Genomic DNA, 16,449 nt, shown 5'->3' on the forward strand with positions numbered 1-16,449 from the left:
CTCTGACCTAGCAATCCTATTCCTAAGTATATACACCCTAGAAAACCTCAGCAGATAGTTTAGGCATACATACCTATGGATAAACTTGTTAAAGAGTAATGAGAGAGAGGGTGAAACATGTCGGTAGGTACAAGATAATGGTAGTGGTCTAGCTCTAGTGTTGTAAGTTAGATTACATAAAGAAATACATTTCCTAAATGTTCCTTTTAAATGGAATAACTTAAAATGGGAATTTTGCGGGGGGGGGGGGTTTACATTAATAGACATATTAGTACACGTGGTAGGAATGTTCTTTGTCAGCCAATCTCAAAGATTACTGATTTGACTTGCAGGGGCCAGTGGCTAATGAAATGCATTTCATTTAGATAAAAACTGAAAAACAGGGGTGCCTGGGTGGCTCAGTGGGTTAAAGCTTCTGCCTTCAGCTCAGGTCATGATCTCAGGGTCCTGGAATCGAGCCCTACATCGGGCTCTCTGCTTAGCAGGGAGGCTGCTTCCTCCTCTCTCTGCCTGCCTCTCTACCTACTTGTGATCTCTGTCTGTCAAATAAATACATAAATAAAATATTTTAAAAAATAAAAATAAAATTAAAAACTGAAAAACTCTTGCACACAAGCTCTTTCTTTACCGGTTAAGAATATGATAAATATGACATTCTGTTTCAAAAACTTTGGGGAAAATAAAAATGTTCTATGGATGATATATTTAACAAAAAATCTGCAAATCCAACACAGATTATCTAAAATAAAAGTGCCAAATAACGGCAGGAAACTATTAAAGACCTTTTATCATTTTCATTCACACACAATGACCTCTTTGGTGTATAAATTATAGACATATTTTTCCAGAATGAGGGCATTATAATGCTTTCCAAGAAACTCTTGTACTTTTTTGCTCAATGTAGAAGATATTCAAATGACAAAAACCTAATTCAAACTTATACTCTTCAGCATAGACATCAGAATGCTGCTAGGAAGCTTTCAGTGAGCATCAATAGTAATGAAAAATAATTCAAAGAAAATGCAGCATGAACTATTGACAAAATTTCTGTTCAGAAGACTTTGTGGGATGTTGCATCTGTATGAAGTCATACTATACAGTACGCAGTAACTAAGACATATTTGGGCTGGCAGGCATCTTGCTTAATAGTCCAACAAACCAAGGATCAGTAGCAGGCCACACTTGGAAAATGTGTGATATGTAAATGAACAAGTACTTGATTTTGTTGTTGTTGTTCTGTTAATTTCACAAGAGAAGAGGTTTTGAAATGCAGTCAAGCTCATCAGCATGTTTCTCCCAAAACTGCAACAGAACATCAAGACATATTTTCCAGATGGAAAAGCAAACCAAGTGATTTAGAAATTCAACCATCATTGTCTCCTAGGATGAAACTTGCAAACTACTCAGAAGAAGTTTTCAACACCCCAGGTTTTGAGCATCATGGGCAGGCTATGAATAATTGAAGGCAATCATCAGCAGAGTGAAAAAACCTCTCTCCACGATTTTGGAATCCACAGTCAACCTGAATATCCAGAACTATCTGCCAGAGTTTCCAGAACTTGCTGCAACTTCAGATGTCCTTTAATTGAGAGTTAGGTTTTTCTTTTCTTTTTTTTTCTTTGAGAGTTAGGATTTTCTAACTTCATAAAAATAAAGAGTAAAAATAGAAAGTGACCTGTTGAGAAACTACATGTTTCATGCTGTCATGATCCTGGATATGCAGCCCATAGCATAAGATTCATAAGATTGTTTTTTTGTTTTGTTTTAAGATTTTATTTTATTTATTTGACAGACAGAGATCACAAGTAGGCAGAGAGAGAGGCAGGCAGAGAGAAAGAGAGAGAAACAGGCTCCCCGCTGAGTGGAGAGTCCAATGCAGGGCTCGATCCCAGTACCCTGGGATCATGACCTGAGCCGAAGACAGAGCTTTAACCCACTGAGCCACCCAGGCGCCCCCATAGCACTAGATTGTAAATGAATTTCCTCTCCAAGATATAAAACTATTATTACCATTATGATTATTAATCTTAAAGAATTAAATAGTTATTTACAAAATGATGACGGGTCCTTTAAAATTTCACCCAATGTTGCTGTGTCTGCATTAAGTGACCCTTGGAGGCTGAAGATTTGAGGTCCTCTGTTCATACGGTCTGCTGGGCCCCCGCAAGATTCTGATTCTGAGTCTTTATCATTATCAAGTTATGCTAGACAGCTCCTGTTAAGAGTGAATGTTTTTGGTGGCCTCCACATGGCTTCCTTTCATGTAGGAATTAAAGAGGAATTGGAGAGAGCCAGCGTCTTGTACACTGCCCTCAGCATCCCCACTCAAGGAGCAGACCCTGGAGTCCATAGTCTCTCATGGTTTGTCTCTCACTCTGATTTCTCCCCCTTCATTGTTCCTTTCCTTCACCTAATGTCTTCCATGCTATTCCTTATGTTCCACAAATAAGTGAAACTGAGGGGTTTTAGAAGGGAGGGGTTGGGGAATGGGTGAGCCTCGTGATGGGTGTTAAGGAGGGCACAGATTGCATGGATCACTGGGTGTTCTATGCAAACAATGAATTATGGGACACTACATCAAAAACTAATGATGTACTATATGGTGACTAACATAACATAATTAAAAAGAGAGAGAGGGAGCAGCTCCTGGCTTTGCCCTAATCACCACTTCTGCCTCAGTCCCCTATCAGGCAGCACAAGATCCAGGCTGAGAAATGCAGACTTGGACACAGCTCACCATCCTGGAGTTGGAGGGATCTAGGTTGGAGTCCTGCCCCAGCCACCCTATGGATGTGTGGCTGTAGGGAAGTGACTTTTCCACTCTGAGCCACCATGTTCCCATGGGGAAAGCCCACTTAATTCCTTCATCCTGGCGTGGTGACTGTAAATCATGAACAAGAAAATACATGTGAAAGCGTTTTGACACCGTGATGAGGAACAGACTTGAAGGGTCAACTTCCATATCTTCCACTGCCCCAAATCTTTCCCATTCTGCTCTTCTCCAGCAGAAGCCAATCACTGCTCGGTGTTAAAAGTGACAGATTATCATGAGGCACGAAGAATGTCAGGGGGAGTCTTGAGGGGAAGGAGATAGTGACTACCTTCTGAGTCAGACTTCGCTTCTGTCCAGCTGTCTTTCTTTCTATTAGCCATTCACCTACCTGTCTAACAAACATCTTTCATGCAACTGAGCTGGCAGCCCGGGATTCCACGGAGTTACGTGTTACCACAGTGTTGTCAACACTTCTCTCAGGTTCTGGAATTTGTGCTGAAACCAAAGCTGCTCGTGAGGGCTGGAGTGCAGATCCTATCTGGCCCCGTGGTTTGGCACAGGGTGGCTTAACTCAGACCTGCAAGCTGAAACACTAAGGGAAACTGAGCCCCAGAAAACCACACTGAGAGTGTCAGAATGCTCATGGGGGTTGGAAAAACCCAACCCAGCCTAGTTATGGGCTTCTTCCATCCAATCTGACAAAGTCATGTAGACACAGGGCGGGTGCCTCAGCATCCACTGAGGATGTAGACAGACCACGGCCACACGGACCGGGCTTTGTGATCCAGCAAAAGGGATGTCTTCTTCTCCAGAAGAGCCCTGCCAAGTTTAGGAAACAGGCAAGCTTTTCATCCTGGCTCCTCCTAGGTCTCCATGTCTAGACGTTTGCTTGGTGACACCATGGTAATGATGATGCCACAATGGAACATTCTTCCCAAGGTGGCAGAAGGAATCCCTCTGTTGAGCTCTGCTGTGTAAGGTCAGAGTGAGTTCATTTCTCCTTAGGCAGTAGCAGTTCACAGAAGACTCTGAGAGCCATCCAGACAACAAGAAACATCAGTGTCATGAGTGGAACACGGTGACTGAGAACGGCCACTGGGCATTGTTTGAGGCAAGGGTGGGCCCAGTGGTATGGTGGATGGTGAGACACGTGTGGGCTTTGAACTCAGAAGCTAGTTCAAATTCCAGCTCCACCACTTGGCAGTTGTGTGACCTTGGGCAGGCTTCTCAGTGTCGGAATGTCAGTTTCTGGATCTGTAAAATGGGGACAGTGATACTGTCTACCTCACAGCGTTATTATACACATTAGCTGAGCTAAATGTTGGGCAGTTGCTATGTAGAATTACAAGCTGTCAGTGGTTAGAAGAAATCCCAGCATTAGTGGAGCCCTCCGAGTGCAGGAGGACAGGCAAACCGGGAGTGGGCTTGCACTTAACCCTGCTTTTTCTTTCAGCAGCATTTTATGGCTACAGAGTTAAGAAAAGGGTCGAGTTCCATGAGTCAAGAAACAACTCTTTTCTGAGCCCCAACTCTCTGGGAAGCCCGGGGACCCTGGCTGGGTCGAGGAGAAAACTGACAAGCAAGGGCTGCCTCCCCTCCGTGGGCCACCCTTCCAATCCCAAGACTATCAGCGCTGGGCAGCTGGGCCCGGAGCTCTTCACTGCACGGAACCAAGCAATTGGGACGTGACAGGTCTGGTTTCCCACATCTTGGAAGCTTTGTCAGTGGAAAGGAAAGAGACAGGGCATCTGACGCTGGGGGTCGGGGGTGGAGGGGAAATCGCCGCTTTGGGGAGGAGAGGAAAAGCCTGTGCCTTTGGATGTTGTGTTTTCACAGCTGCCCATGGTGTCCGCTGCAGTTCGCTTTGGGGATGGCAGAGATGCGAGGGATGCTCCTAGTTCTGCTGTACGTCTCGCACTCCTCCGCCAGTGAGTACGCTCCTCACAGTGAGTACACGCCTCGCTGTGGGGACTCGAGCTGCAGGGCAGGGGGAATGGGGCAGGGAAAGGCCCGGGATGCCCAGAGAGGGACCCAGGGGGAAGCTGACTCACAGGGCTCTGCTTGGATATCAGGCATGGGGGTTGGGAATCAGGCAAAGAAAGGGAACTGGGGTGTGGATATAGGCAACTGGCTTCCCCAGTCTGATGTCAGAGCTGATCCTCCGGCGAGACTGCCATTAGGAAAGTAAGCCTCGGGCTACCGAAAGGCCTGTTCATGGTGCCTGGGGGATGAGCCTGCTCTTCCTGGGGCTCATCCCCCAGGCACCATGAGGTAGGGATGTCCTTCCCCCTGCCGGGGTGGGGCCCTGTGGGCAGCTGGTACCCTTGGGAACCACGCCCTCCCTGTGTTTCTACTTCGGTAATATTGTCCCAGTGAAACCTTTTCTCTCTGATCCGAAAGAGTGTATTGCCAAACAGACCCTCAATTGCAGGGCTGGACTCAGGAGCAAGGACGTACCTGGGAGCCTACTGGGGCCTCAGTCTTTCCTTTGACCTCCTGGTTGTCCAGGACTGAGATTCCAGCTAGAAAGGGGCAGGTGGCAAGAGGGGGCACCTGACTCAAGCAAGCTCTGTGGCTCTAGCTGCCACCAGCTGGCTCTGTCCTAACTTCCTGGAGTTCTATGAGAGACATGACAGAGCATCCACTCTCCTCCACCCTACCCCCCCCACACCCCAACATCAAGGGTGAACCCCCTACCTTCCTAGCCTACTCCATTTCCTTTCAGCCCCCAAAAGACCAAGGGATGCCCACAAAACAGAAAGGGCCTCTCCTCCCTCTTAAAAAGCCTCAGGCAAGTGAGCCAGGGCAAACATTTCATTTCTGGGTCAGATTTCCTCATTATATCCAAGGGTTTTATAATGTCAAACTAGCCAACTAGAGCTTTCAGAGAGCAATAGTCATCACCCATCTGTTCTTGTTGGGCTGTGTGAGAGTCATAACCTTGTTCACTAGAGACTACCAGTGTCCCATGAATTGAATAACACCGAAAACATAGCCACCAATGATCTGACCCATAGCTGGCTAGTGGTGCCCACCGTGTCACACCTCTCACCCAGGGCCACCAATTTAGAAACAAGTACCAAGTACTTGTGGTCTGGGATTCATAAATAGCAACCAGAGTAGTGGTTTACATTAAAAAAAAAAAAAAAAAGGAATCATCCCTTTTTGGGATGCCTTGGGTTTAGCATTATCAGTCATGAGGATAGAATTTGCAAAGCACCTTCCCATATCGTCTCCTCGTGTGATCTTTGCAACTCCAAGAGATGTGTCACCACACATTTCAAAAGAGGAAACTGAGGCCCAGAAAGGTGAAGTGGCTTGTCCCAGGTCTCATGGCATAGGGGCCAACTGTACCTGGGACTCTGCCTCCAGGGCCCTCCCAAAACACTCGTGGCTCTCAACCCTGAATAGGCATTAGAAACTACCTGGGGAGGCTGTATGAAATACCAGTGCACCAGCCCATCCCCAGGGGCCTGGGAAGTGCTGGGCAGCGCAGGACTGCAACATGCAGCTGAGCTGAGAATCCTTGCCGTCTACTCTGTGTACCGAGGATGAGACAGACACCTCTAGGTCCAGTAAGGAGGCTGGGCTTGGGGACGCTTGGGACAGGAAGAGTGGCATGGGAGGTAGGACACAGGGCGGGGAGGGAGTCAGCAGTCCACAAGAGCAAAACACCCCACGTGTACGCCATCCCATAACGGTGCCTGGGAAATAGGAGGCTTGGCTCACCCAGTCTGGGGCTTTGTGCTTCAAGGGTCCCTCCTGCTCTGTCACAGCTACACTCTCCATGATTCTATGTATATGGACTTCTTTTTTAAAACAGAGCAATACGGGGACGCCTGGGTGGCTCAGTTGGTTAAGCAGCTGCCTTCGGCTCAGGTCATGATCCCAGCATCCTGGGATCGAGTCCCACATCGGGCTCCTTGCTCCGCAGGGAGCCTGCTTCTCCCTCTGACTCTGCCTGCCACTCTGTCTGCCTGTGCTCGCTCTCGCTCTCTCTCTCTCTGACAAATAAATACAAAATCTTAAAAAAAAAAAATACAGAGCAATACGGCATCTTGGGTGAAACCAGGCCTGGCAGGAGGAGAATATTATTTAAAACTTTAGGCAACATTTAACTCTCATTTGAAACAGAATCCAGACTCCCCAAGAGACTGCCCAGTGGGAGGCAACTCATTTGAGGGCTTGAGAAGGCAAAGGCCAAGCTTGCCTGAATAGGCCAGATACAGTCTCCATCTAGTGGGACCCTTTCGCCCCTTGATGACAAGACTTCAGGATGTGCTTGATACGGCAAAATGCTCTTATTCATTCACCAGATGATTTACTGAGCACTTACTGTGGGCCAGGTGGGCCAGGTGTATCCCTCTAGGGATACACCGGCAAGCAAAACAGACATGGGGGAGCCACTCATGCCAACTGCTGAAGTAGGGAACAGCAAGGACAAATCTGAGGATATGAAATGTTGGCTGGAACAGGGATGGTGAGGGGTTGAAGGTGTTTGGAGGATGATTCTGGCCCTGTAGCCTATCGGCTGTGTAACTTGGACAGTGCTTACCAGCTCTAGAACCTGATGCTCTCCCCCGCAAATGGAGAATGAGAAAGTCCATCTTCATTCTGCTGGAGGAATTATATGAAGTAGTATATATCAGCAGTGTTCAAACATTTTGGTCTTGGGACCCCTTTATATTCTTAAAAATTATTGAGGACCTCCCCCCCAAATTTTGGTTATGACGCTGTATATTCCCATCTTTACCATATTAGAAATTAAAAGCTGGGAAAATTGTAAAACAGAAGAACACACAGGTTCACATGTGCTATTAGCCATCAGAGCGATGACATCATGTAGCCTCTGGAAAATTCCCCTGTACACTAGTGATAAAATGAGGGCGAAAAAAACAAATACTGTCTTAGTGTTCTTATGAAAACATTTAAATCATAAAGACCCTGGAAAGGGTCTTGGGTCCCAGAGGTCCCAGACCATGTTGAGAACCACTGATGTATGTAAAAGCTTTCAGATACTGTCTCGAGTGTGCTGCTAAGGGCCCAATGGATGAGAGAGATCATCGGTAGCCTAAGGTTATTTCTAGACTCAAAGATGTCATCAAGCATCTTTTATGGAGAAGAAGACCCACTAGGAAGAGAAACAAGGGGGCAGTGGCAGAGTTAGTGGTGACGGAGATGGAGAGCCAGGAGTGCAGAACCAGCAGGAGAGGGGGTCCTGAGGTCAGATGCAGTGATGGTGTCCACAGGCCACCGACTCCTTGCCCTAACAGTGAGGTCCCTACACACCTTCCCCACAGGTTGTGGCATCCAGAAAGCCAGCGTTATAGAAACTTCCGAGGAGGGTTTGGTCAACGACAAGGAATTCCCGTGGGTGGTGTCGCTGCAGGATTCCCAGTACACCCACCTGGCTTTTGGCAGCATCCTTAGTGAGTTCTGGATCATCAGCATCGCATCCATCTTGCAGAACAGGCCAGTACCCCTGCCTTTGGGACTTACACAGCCCCCCGGGGGTGGGGGTGGAGGGATCTTTTTCTGTTCAGCTTAGGGAAGCCTGGAGGTGGATTCCTGGTAACAGGACAACAGGTCTTCTTACTGGCTCGGCACTTGCTTGCCAGGACTCTCGGGTTCCTAAAATCACCAGCTGTCAAAGTCATGCTGTCCAATGTGTTGGCTGCCATGGGGACTGCAAGGTGAAATGAAATCCTTCCAGCCTCCAAAGGAAGGATATCCATCCCCGTGTTACCACAATCTCGGGCACTGACTCCTGATACTAGAGGTCCTGACTCTAGTCTTGTTAAATGAATTGCTAGGAGCCCGCACCTAAAAATCTTAACCTCAAGCCTTAACAACATGTCTGCCTCAAATATATGTACACAGAGAAAAGACTTGAAGGAAATGAGCGAACGTTTTAGGAGCACTTATCTCCTAAACGCTGAGAATGCACATGATTTCCATTTTCATCTTTGAACTTCTCAATTCCTCAAATTCTGTACAGTAAATATGCATTCTTGTAAACCAGGAAAAAGAAACCTCAAACAGTATTAAGGGAATAATTTTTTTGTAAAACATCTTACTTTTTGACCCCATGATTTCACTTTTGGGAATCAACATTAAGGAAGTAACTTCAGCCACTGGAAAAATTTTATGCACAAAGTTCATAGGATAGTTTGCTACACATAAAACACTGGAAATGTAATGTCCAATTATCATGGATAAATAAATTATAGTTATTCTTTCATAGATATAGCATATAACAAACAGTATATAAATAATATATAATTACATATCTATCTCTCTTTATACTATTTATATGCCTTATAGGTGTATATAAATGTATATACACATACAAAGTATGGGGAGAGAGATTATAATTACTATAATTGGCTAAATAAGTAATAGTGTAAACTCTTAATGAAATATTGTACAGCTGCTGAATTTTTCACACCTATGATTTATATTATTTGAAAACACTTGCGTTTTTTTTTTAAACACATGCATTCAAATGAAAATACATATAGTATAATGTTCAGGAGGAACCAAAGGGTATACAAGGAAAAGCAGCTCCTTCTTTCCTCTGGCCTTCAGAGACTAACTCCTTCCCTTAAGCCATAGCCTGTCATCAGTTTCTTGAATATTCTTCCTTAATTAATGTATTTATGATTATCTATATATCCATAGGTCTATCTGTATTGATTCTTACATCCATCGACAGAGAAAGAATTTTCCTTCCCCCTGTATTAATCTGCTAGAACTGCCATAAGAAAATGCCACAGACAGGGTGGCTTAGACAAGAGAAATTTATCTCTCACCATTTTGGAGGCTGAAGTCCAAGATCAAGTCCAAGATCAGCAGGACTGGTTCCTCTTGAAGATTCTCTTGGGCTTGCAGACCACTGCCTTCTCACTGTGTCCTCACATGGCCTTTCCTCAATGCGAGTACTCCTGGTGTCTCTGTTCCCTCTTACAAGGACACCAGTCCTATCAGATTAGGGCCCCATACTTAGGAGCCCACTTGATCTTAATTACCTCCTTAAAGGCCCTCTGTCCAAATACAGTCACCTTTGGGGCTAGGACTTCACCTACAAATTTGGCAGGACACAGTCCAGTCTATAACAACCTCCATACAGTTGGTAGCATACCAACACAGTGTCACACTCATAGTCCTTTTCATTCTACCGGGAATGTGGAGCCAACTTTTCTTACCATTACATAGAGAGCACCCACATTTATCAGCTGCGCAATATTCCAAGATGGATCTACTATAATTGCATAGTTCTCTATGAATGGAAATTGGGGTTGCCTCCGATCTTTTACTGGTACAAAAATGCTGCAGTAGATATACTTGTACATATGTTATTCCACACACATGCAATGTCCTGTAGCATAAATAACCCAGGAGTGGAAAGACTCAGCCAAACAGTAGTAGCCATTGCAAACTAGCCTTCCAGAAAGGTTCTGCTTTCCGTGTTGTGTTTTCATTAGTGCTGTTTCCTATCTGGTCTGTTTCAGTTTTGATTTCTCTTTGCCTTAGAGTTTTATTAAAGACAGAGTTTTTAAATACCCAGGTTGTGGGGTGTTTTCTCTATTTTGTTTTCTGACATTATTGAATTATGAGTTATACTTCATGGTGAACTGAACTATTTAGGAATTTGTTGGGGTTGTCCTTGTGGTCTACTATATGTGATCCATGTGAATATTTCCTACAGTTAAAATTCAAATTTCATTCTGTCTTTGGTGTACAATTTAATATATAAAACCAGGGGAGGTAATCTCCTTGATCGTCCTAGGCTGCCAAAGGTAAATGAAAATCTATCACAAACAAGCTTCAGGCTTTTTCTGTTTCCTGAGTGTTCCCTTTGTGAACATTATGTCATGGGCTGCAGATGTTTATGACTATGACATCTTCACTGTAGACTGCAGACTGAATTCTTTCTCATCATAAAGAGCCTCTCTTTGTCTTACTTTGTGCTCTTCTGCTCTGAAGTGACGGTCAGAATGAAACTCCTGCTTCTTGCTTTATTTTAGGTGATGTTTTCTGCTTTTGTTGCTTCTTTTCTTTTCACACTATTGCCTTTGTCCTGTTTTGTATGTCTCTCTGACAAATTTGGGAAGTTTGAGTTTTTGTCTTGGTGTTCATTTTAGAGTTATAATTTCATGGAAGATGACTATATCCTCAGTTTCTTTCTGGACTGTCCTCTTAGACTCTGCTATAGTTCCTTGGGTGATTCCCAAGAGGAGAAAGGGAAAACACCCAGAATGAATTCCATCATTATTAAAATCGGAATTTCTCTGAAGAGTATTTACAGAGTATATAATATGAAAAGATGTTTATGTTAACATGTTAAGTGCTAAAATCGAGTCAAGTTTACATCTTGGCCGTAACAATGACCATGTAGAAAAACAAAAAATAAAACCATGGGAAAAGCATGAAAAAAAGATAATCAGCCACAACTTAATGATTATTTTTGGGTGGTAGGACAAATGATGTTCGGACGGAGGATTCCCAAGATGCAATGGGCTCACAAGGGAGGACACAAGCCTCCCTTCTGAACAAGGGTTCAGAAAAGATTTCCTAGGGACTGGGTCCAAAGGGGTCAGTAAAAATTAGCCCAGGAAAAATGAGTTGAATGAGTATTCCAAGCAAAACAAAAACAAAATCAAAAACCCAGTAAATAGGAAAACAGGGAAGTGTGACTCTTTCATCATGCCTTGGCTTCTCAAGTTTCCCTTGCTCTCTCTCTAGGAAGGACGTCATCGTTATAGTTGGTATAGCTAAGATGGATGCCAAAGTGATTTCTCATGAAGAGTATCCAGTCAACACCATCATCATCCATGAGGATTTTGATAATGAAACCATGACGAATAACCTAGCCCTCCTGAAGACAGACACGGCAATAGAGTTCAGCAGCCTGATCCAGCCCATCTGCTTCCTCGGCAGAAAGCTGCATGTGTCCCCAGTCTTGCGGAATTGCTGGGTGGCAGGATGGAATCCCACGTCCGCAGTTAATGCCTTCCTTCTCCTAGAGGAGGCTGTGTGTGTGCTAGCGGTGGGGGTGACTTGGATGAACCATTCTGGGGCTTATCTGAATAATTCAGGCTGCTCAAGATTCTGGAGTTGGGCTGGAACCCTCATGTAATCAGTCAAGATTTGCAAAGCTTGCCTTAACTGTCACCATTTTTGCATTTGGTCCTTTTTCTTCTAGTCCTACACCAAAATTAGAAGTACATAGGCAGGGAACAACCTGAAGTGAGTGCCAAGTTAGGGAGGGGTTAGGGAATCTTATTCCCTGAACTGATTATCCTCTTGGGTAAGCCCATCTTTGTTTCCTTGGTACATGAACAAGGAAATGTATTCTCTGTAGATGTGGAAGAAGGGTGGAATATGTACATTTTCAGATTCAAGTTCAAAGCAAAGGTAGTTTTCAGAAAAACTCAGACACATGTTCTGATTTCTATAAGGAAAAGGGGTTTATCAGAACATTTTCTACTCATTCCCCTCTGGATATGTGAGTTGTAGTTTATTTGACATAGGCAAATGTCTTCTTGTTAATAATTCCTGGCTCTCTGTTGCATGGTCCAGACAGGAAATCACATGACGATGAGTATCCTGAGGAAAATCTCCGTGAAAGACATCGACCTGTGTCCTTTACACAGAATCAAGAAAACAGGATGTGGCAATCACGTAGAGCAGGAAACTGATGCTGTCTGCTTGGTAAGAACATGACGGAGTAAAAGCTAAAGTCTGAGATTAAGCAGTGGTCATTTCAAGGAAGCCTTGGGACTCTCCCTTGTTGCATGGTGAACTCCATGGGAACTGGCAGGGTCTGGCACCAGGGATTCCTAACTGTCTCCCAGCGCTTGGCAGACAGCAAATGCTCCATAAAAATCTACTGAATGGCCTAAACAGGCACCATTTTCAGTGTGACATGATTAAGCATGTCTAAGTCATAGACGTTTTCTCACTGGCTGGAAGTTTGGAAGTGTGAGCTCAAACCATGATGCAGATATACTTGCAGCGTGTCCACAGGGTGGGGTCCTCGTCTTCAGCTTCTATGGAGCCTAGACTCTGATGCTAGGGGGCTCATCAGTTATCGAAGTTTTTTTCTGTAAGAAGCCCTGCCCTCCATCTGCATGCAGGCTGTATAGATGTGCTTCTGCTGCCTCAGCAAAATGGCCGAAATGCACAAGCCCTTGGCCCAGGCTCCCTCACGTCCACACCCAGAGAAGGTGCAGTTTACAGAGGTCACACAGTTAAAAAACGTTAGGGTAAGGATGAAAACACAAGTCCACCAGATTTCCAGGTGCTTTTTCTCCTCTGTAAGTGCTGATCATCCACTCAGGATTCCCTGGTGGGGAAATTTATTTTCCAGATGATCTAGGGAAAGTATTTTAGAGAAAGAGGGGAAAATACCTATATGCAGACAATTTTTTCTAAAAGTAATTTTATTGCGAATGTTTGAAGGACTGTGTTTCATTAGGCAGTAAGTTTGACCTTCCAAAGTTGGTTCAACATTTATTGAGGGCCTACTGTTTTAAAGATTTTATTTACTTATTTATTTTAGGGAGAGAGTGAGTAAGAGAAAGAGAATACAAGCCAGGGGTGGGGGAGGGGCAGAGGGAGAAGAAGACTCCCTACTGAGCAGGGAGCCTGACTCAGGGATGGATCCCAAGACTCTGTCTGGGATCTTAACACTTAACCCACTGAGCCACTGTGGTGACCCGAGTGCCTACTTTGTACTGGACTCTCTACCAGGTGGAAGACTAACAACTTTTTAAAGTAGATAATGTGTTACAATACAGTAGAAAATATAGCTATTTATCAAAATCCTGCTATCAGCCATTCCATCAATCCAGCACCTTATTTCCTCAAATCTAAGATCCTAAGTTGTAGAATACACCATTTTTTCTATGGAACATCAAGTGAGAAAATGCTGCCAGTTGAACTCTGATATCAACCAATTAAGAGACACATTTCATTCCAAAGATGCTAATTTTTCAAGAGCATCTTAGATTCAATGGAATATGGTAAGCTGCTCATACTCTAAATGATTACCTCTTTAAATCTATCTGCAAATAGATTGGTTTTTACCTGTTGGTTTTTAACTGGAACACACCTGCAGTCAGTCCTTTGCTTTTGAACTGTGCTTGCAAATTGGCTCAGACAGTGACTTGTCTACCTAGGATCCTTTCCTCTCAGAAACGTGTTCTAGCATTCAGAGATCCTCAAAGTCATTCAAATATGTAGATGACGGTACAATAAATCACCTAAATCCAGTATCTGCCTAATGGGTGTCCAGAAACCCAGCCCAAAGTGGAATCACTCAGAATTCGCCGTCCCCTGTTTCCCCACAACCGTTAGGGCTTTTGTTCACTGTCAAGGTTGAGGATCACGCAAGGAAAGAGCCCCTCTAAGCCGGGGCGGCTCCCCTGGGAGATGCGGTGGGACTGCTCCAGAGAAGCCCCTGTCCTACTTCTCTCAGCTGCTTGGGCTACAGAAGTCCGGTTCCATAGATTATGAGGAAGAGAAAAAGCGGTGTATTCCACCCCCACAAGACACGGCAACTTGCAAAACCATGCCACAGCCAGGAAAGTCTACCCCACACTCATTCATCAAACCATTTGTCCTAAATTGTGTTGTTTTTCTTCCTCAAGCTATGAAACCACAGTTTAAGTAAACTGGGGGTGGGACTGGTGACAGGAGGGGAGACCACGCTATGCTTGGCCCGAGAGCCTCTGTGCCCCAGGTAGACATGAGCAGGTGCAGACAGGAGCCAACTCGACAGTACTACCACTGCCAGCCACAACTCGGGATGAAATCTCTGCCCTCTGCTCCCTGGCAGCACGGGACAGGAAGAACAACGTGTGCTTGCCCTGTCCTCCTACAGAGGCAGCCATGCAGATCAAAGGGGCTGGCTAGCCTTTGAATGACAACCCCTCTTGGGCCAAGATGGACCACCGAGCTGGAATGGGGGTCAGGTATTCCCTGAAGGGGAACCTCGGGGTGGGGCAGGTAAGGTAAATGATACCTAGAAGTTGTCTTGTTGCTATTCCCATATTTCTCAGCTTTTCACAGAGAAGTGATGGCCTTTTCTAGACACCAGGATAATGACAGCTGATTCTTTACTGAGCGCAGACTGTATGCCAGGCATGGTGTTAGGAGTTCTGCCCCTGGTACAAACACTTTAACTCAGAGACCAGTAGGTGACTCACTGGGGTCGTCATGTATGTAAGGGAAGCGTGCCAAGCTCCCACATGCTCCCTTGAAGGGAGATAAGGTCTGTGTGGCGGAGCACTTCATTTGGGAGCATGGGCAGGGCTGAAGAGCAGGGGCGTGGACAGACAGCTGCCCTGGGTGGACAGGCTGTGAACCTCCCTGGCCAGTGCTCCTGGGGGTGTGTGACTCTGACCTCAGCAGGAGTGTGGGATGGAGGGAGCAGCTTAAATGAAGGACAGAAACAAAGCAGAGAGGAGAAGGAAAAATGTAAGCATTCTAGCCAGAAAAGGGGAGGGGGAGGAGTCAACATTTGAGGAATGAGAAACTAAAAGACAGGGAGGATTTAGTCAAAGGGGCATGACAATGAAATGGGAACCAGAAAGCTAGAGCCAAACTGCAGAAGCCTACAAATAATTTGCATAATAAAAGAAAAAGTCATTGTGTTGGAATTTGTGGTAGTGGCTGCCTAGTTTGGAATTGGTAGCCTATAATTTACCCCATCTCCAGTGAGTACTAGCGTAAAGCATTTCTAGAACAAATAGTAAATTGCAGAAGGATATATATATTTTTTTTAAATAAGTTTTTCTAAGACCTGAAGCCTTCTGTCTTTTGTCACAGGGGGACCCAGGAAACCCAATGATGTGCCAGCTCCAGAAACTGAACATGTGGGTGCTGACAGGAATCTTGTCCCACGGTGGTGAGAAATGCCCCGGCCTATTTCTGTACATCAAGGTGGAAGACTATAGCGACTGGATTATGTCCAAGACTAAGAAAACCAGCCGCCCCCTCTCTTCCTTCCACCACTGGGAGGAATCATTTCCTTTCCCCAGCTACTCATCCCATGTCATCATGACGCCAAAAAAACACTCCGGGCTGGGCCAGGGTGAATGGTCCCAAACATACATGCAAGGACATATAAAGGTCACCTCTCACACATTGCCAACATTGCCAACTTTGCCAACATTTCCAGCATTGCCAACAAACAGCTCTAGAAAGAGTCTAGTCATGGGGGAGAAAGGGTTAGGGGAATTAGGCAGGTCTTCTGTTATGGCCGCACAACCCATGTACTATGACTATTACGGGGAGGCTGGGGACAGCGGTGGGTCTACTTCAGGTCAGAACAGGTTACATTGGCCCCAAGAAATTATCTTGTTTTTCTCTGTGCTGGTTTTCTTTTGCAACGGTATCTAGTCTAGGAGCTAACCCTCCCAAGTGAAGAGTAAGCTCGGGATGCTGAGTGCCCGGCAGCCACCACGCCGTTTTGGTGTCTGTCTTTTTGAGTTGGCACACCCAGGCTGCCAGGGACAGGCCCACGGCGCATTCTGGGCTGGCTGGCTCCTCTGCCCCACTCCCGCATGCGGGATGGTCACTTTCCTTTGTGCTTGTGAACTAAATGTGGGCTAACAAGTGTCAAACCATTAGAGTGCCCTGTGGTTCTTTCAGTGTTAACGGCTCCAGAG

At 45.3% G+C, this 16,449-nt stretch overlaps 1 protein-coding gene across 4 annotated transcripts; it reads left to right on the top strand.

Annotated features, from left to right (window-relative positions):
• Window positions 1-3,723: 3,723 nt before the first annotated feature.
• On the top strand, window positions 3,724-16,393 carry PRSS54 (serine protease 54). Of its 4 annotated transcripts, none has more exons than XM_082712403.1 (7): window positions 3,724-3,884; window positions 4,227-4,465; window positions 4,610-4,701; window positions 8,074-8,249; window positions 11,523-11,777; window positions 12,356-12,487; window positions 15,608-16,393. In XM_082712403.1, the coding sequence occupies exons 3-7, from the start codon at window positions 4,644-4,646 to the stop codon at window positions 16,178-16,180; spliced, it is 1,194 nt and encodes a 397-aa protein (XP_082568529.1). In that variant the 5' UTR covers window positions 3,724-3,884; window positions 4,227-4,465; window positions 4,610-4,643; the 3' UTR covers window positions 16,181-16,393. The 4 variants fall into 4 exon arrangements, with proteins under 4 accessions (XP_082568529.1, XP_082568528.1, XP_082568531.1 ...); XM_082712402.1 differs by having other exon boundaries at window positions 4,230-4,465; XM_082712405.1 differs by having other exon boundaries at window positions 3,724-3,851.
• Window positions 16,394-16,449: the final 56 nt, after the last annotated feature.

Source organism: Mustela nivalis (genome assembly GCF_964662115.1).
Source record: "Mustela nivalis genome assembly, chromosome: 18".
In the NCBI taxonomy this organism is placed as follows: Eukaryota; Metazoa; Chordata; class Mammalia; order Carnivora; family Mustelidae; genus Mustela; species Mustela nivalis.

Bases quoted from the DNA above. Each gene is read 5' to 3' on its own strand.
- PRSS54 (XM_082712403.1), top strand. From the start codon at position 4,644: ATGGCAGAGATGCGAGGGATGCTCCTAGTTCTGCTGTACGTCTCGCAC. The intron at 4,702-8,073 runs GTGAGTACGCTC...CCTTCCCCACAG, and splicing joins CGTCTCGCACTCCTCCGCCA to GTTGTGGCATCCAGAAAGCC. The intron at 12,488-15,607 runs GTAAGAACATGA...CTTTTGTCACAG, and splicing joins AAACTGATGCTGTCTGCTTG to GGGGACCCAGGAAACCCAAT.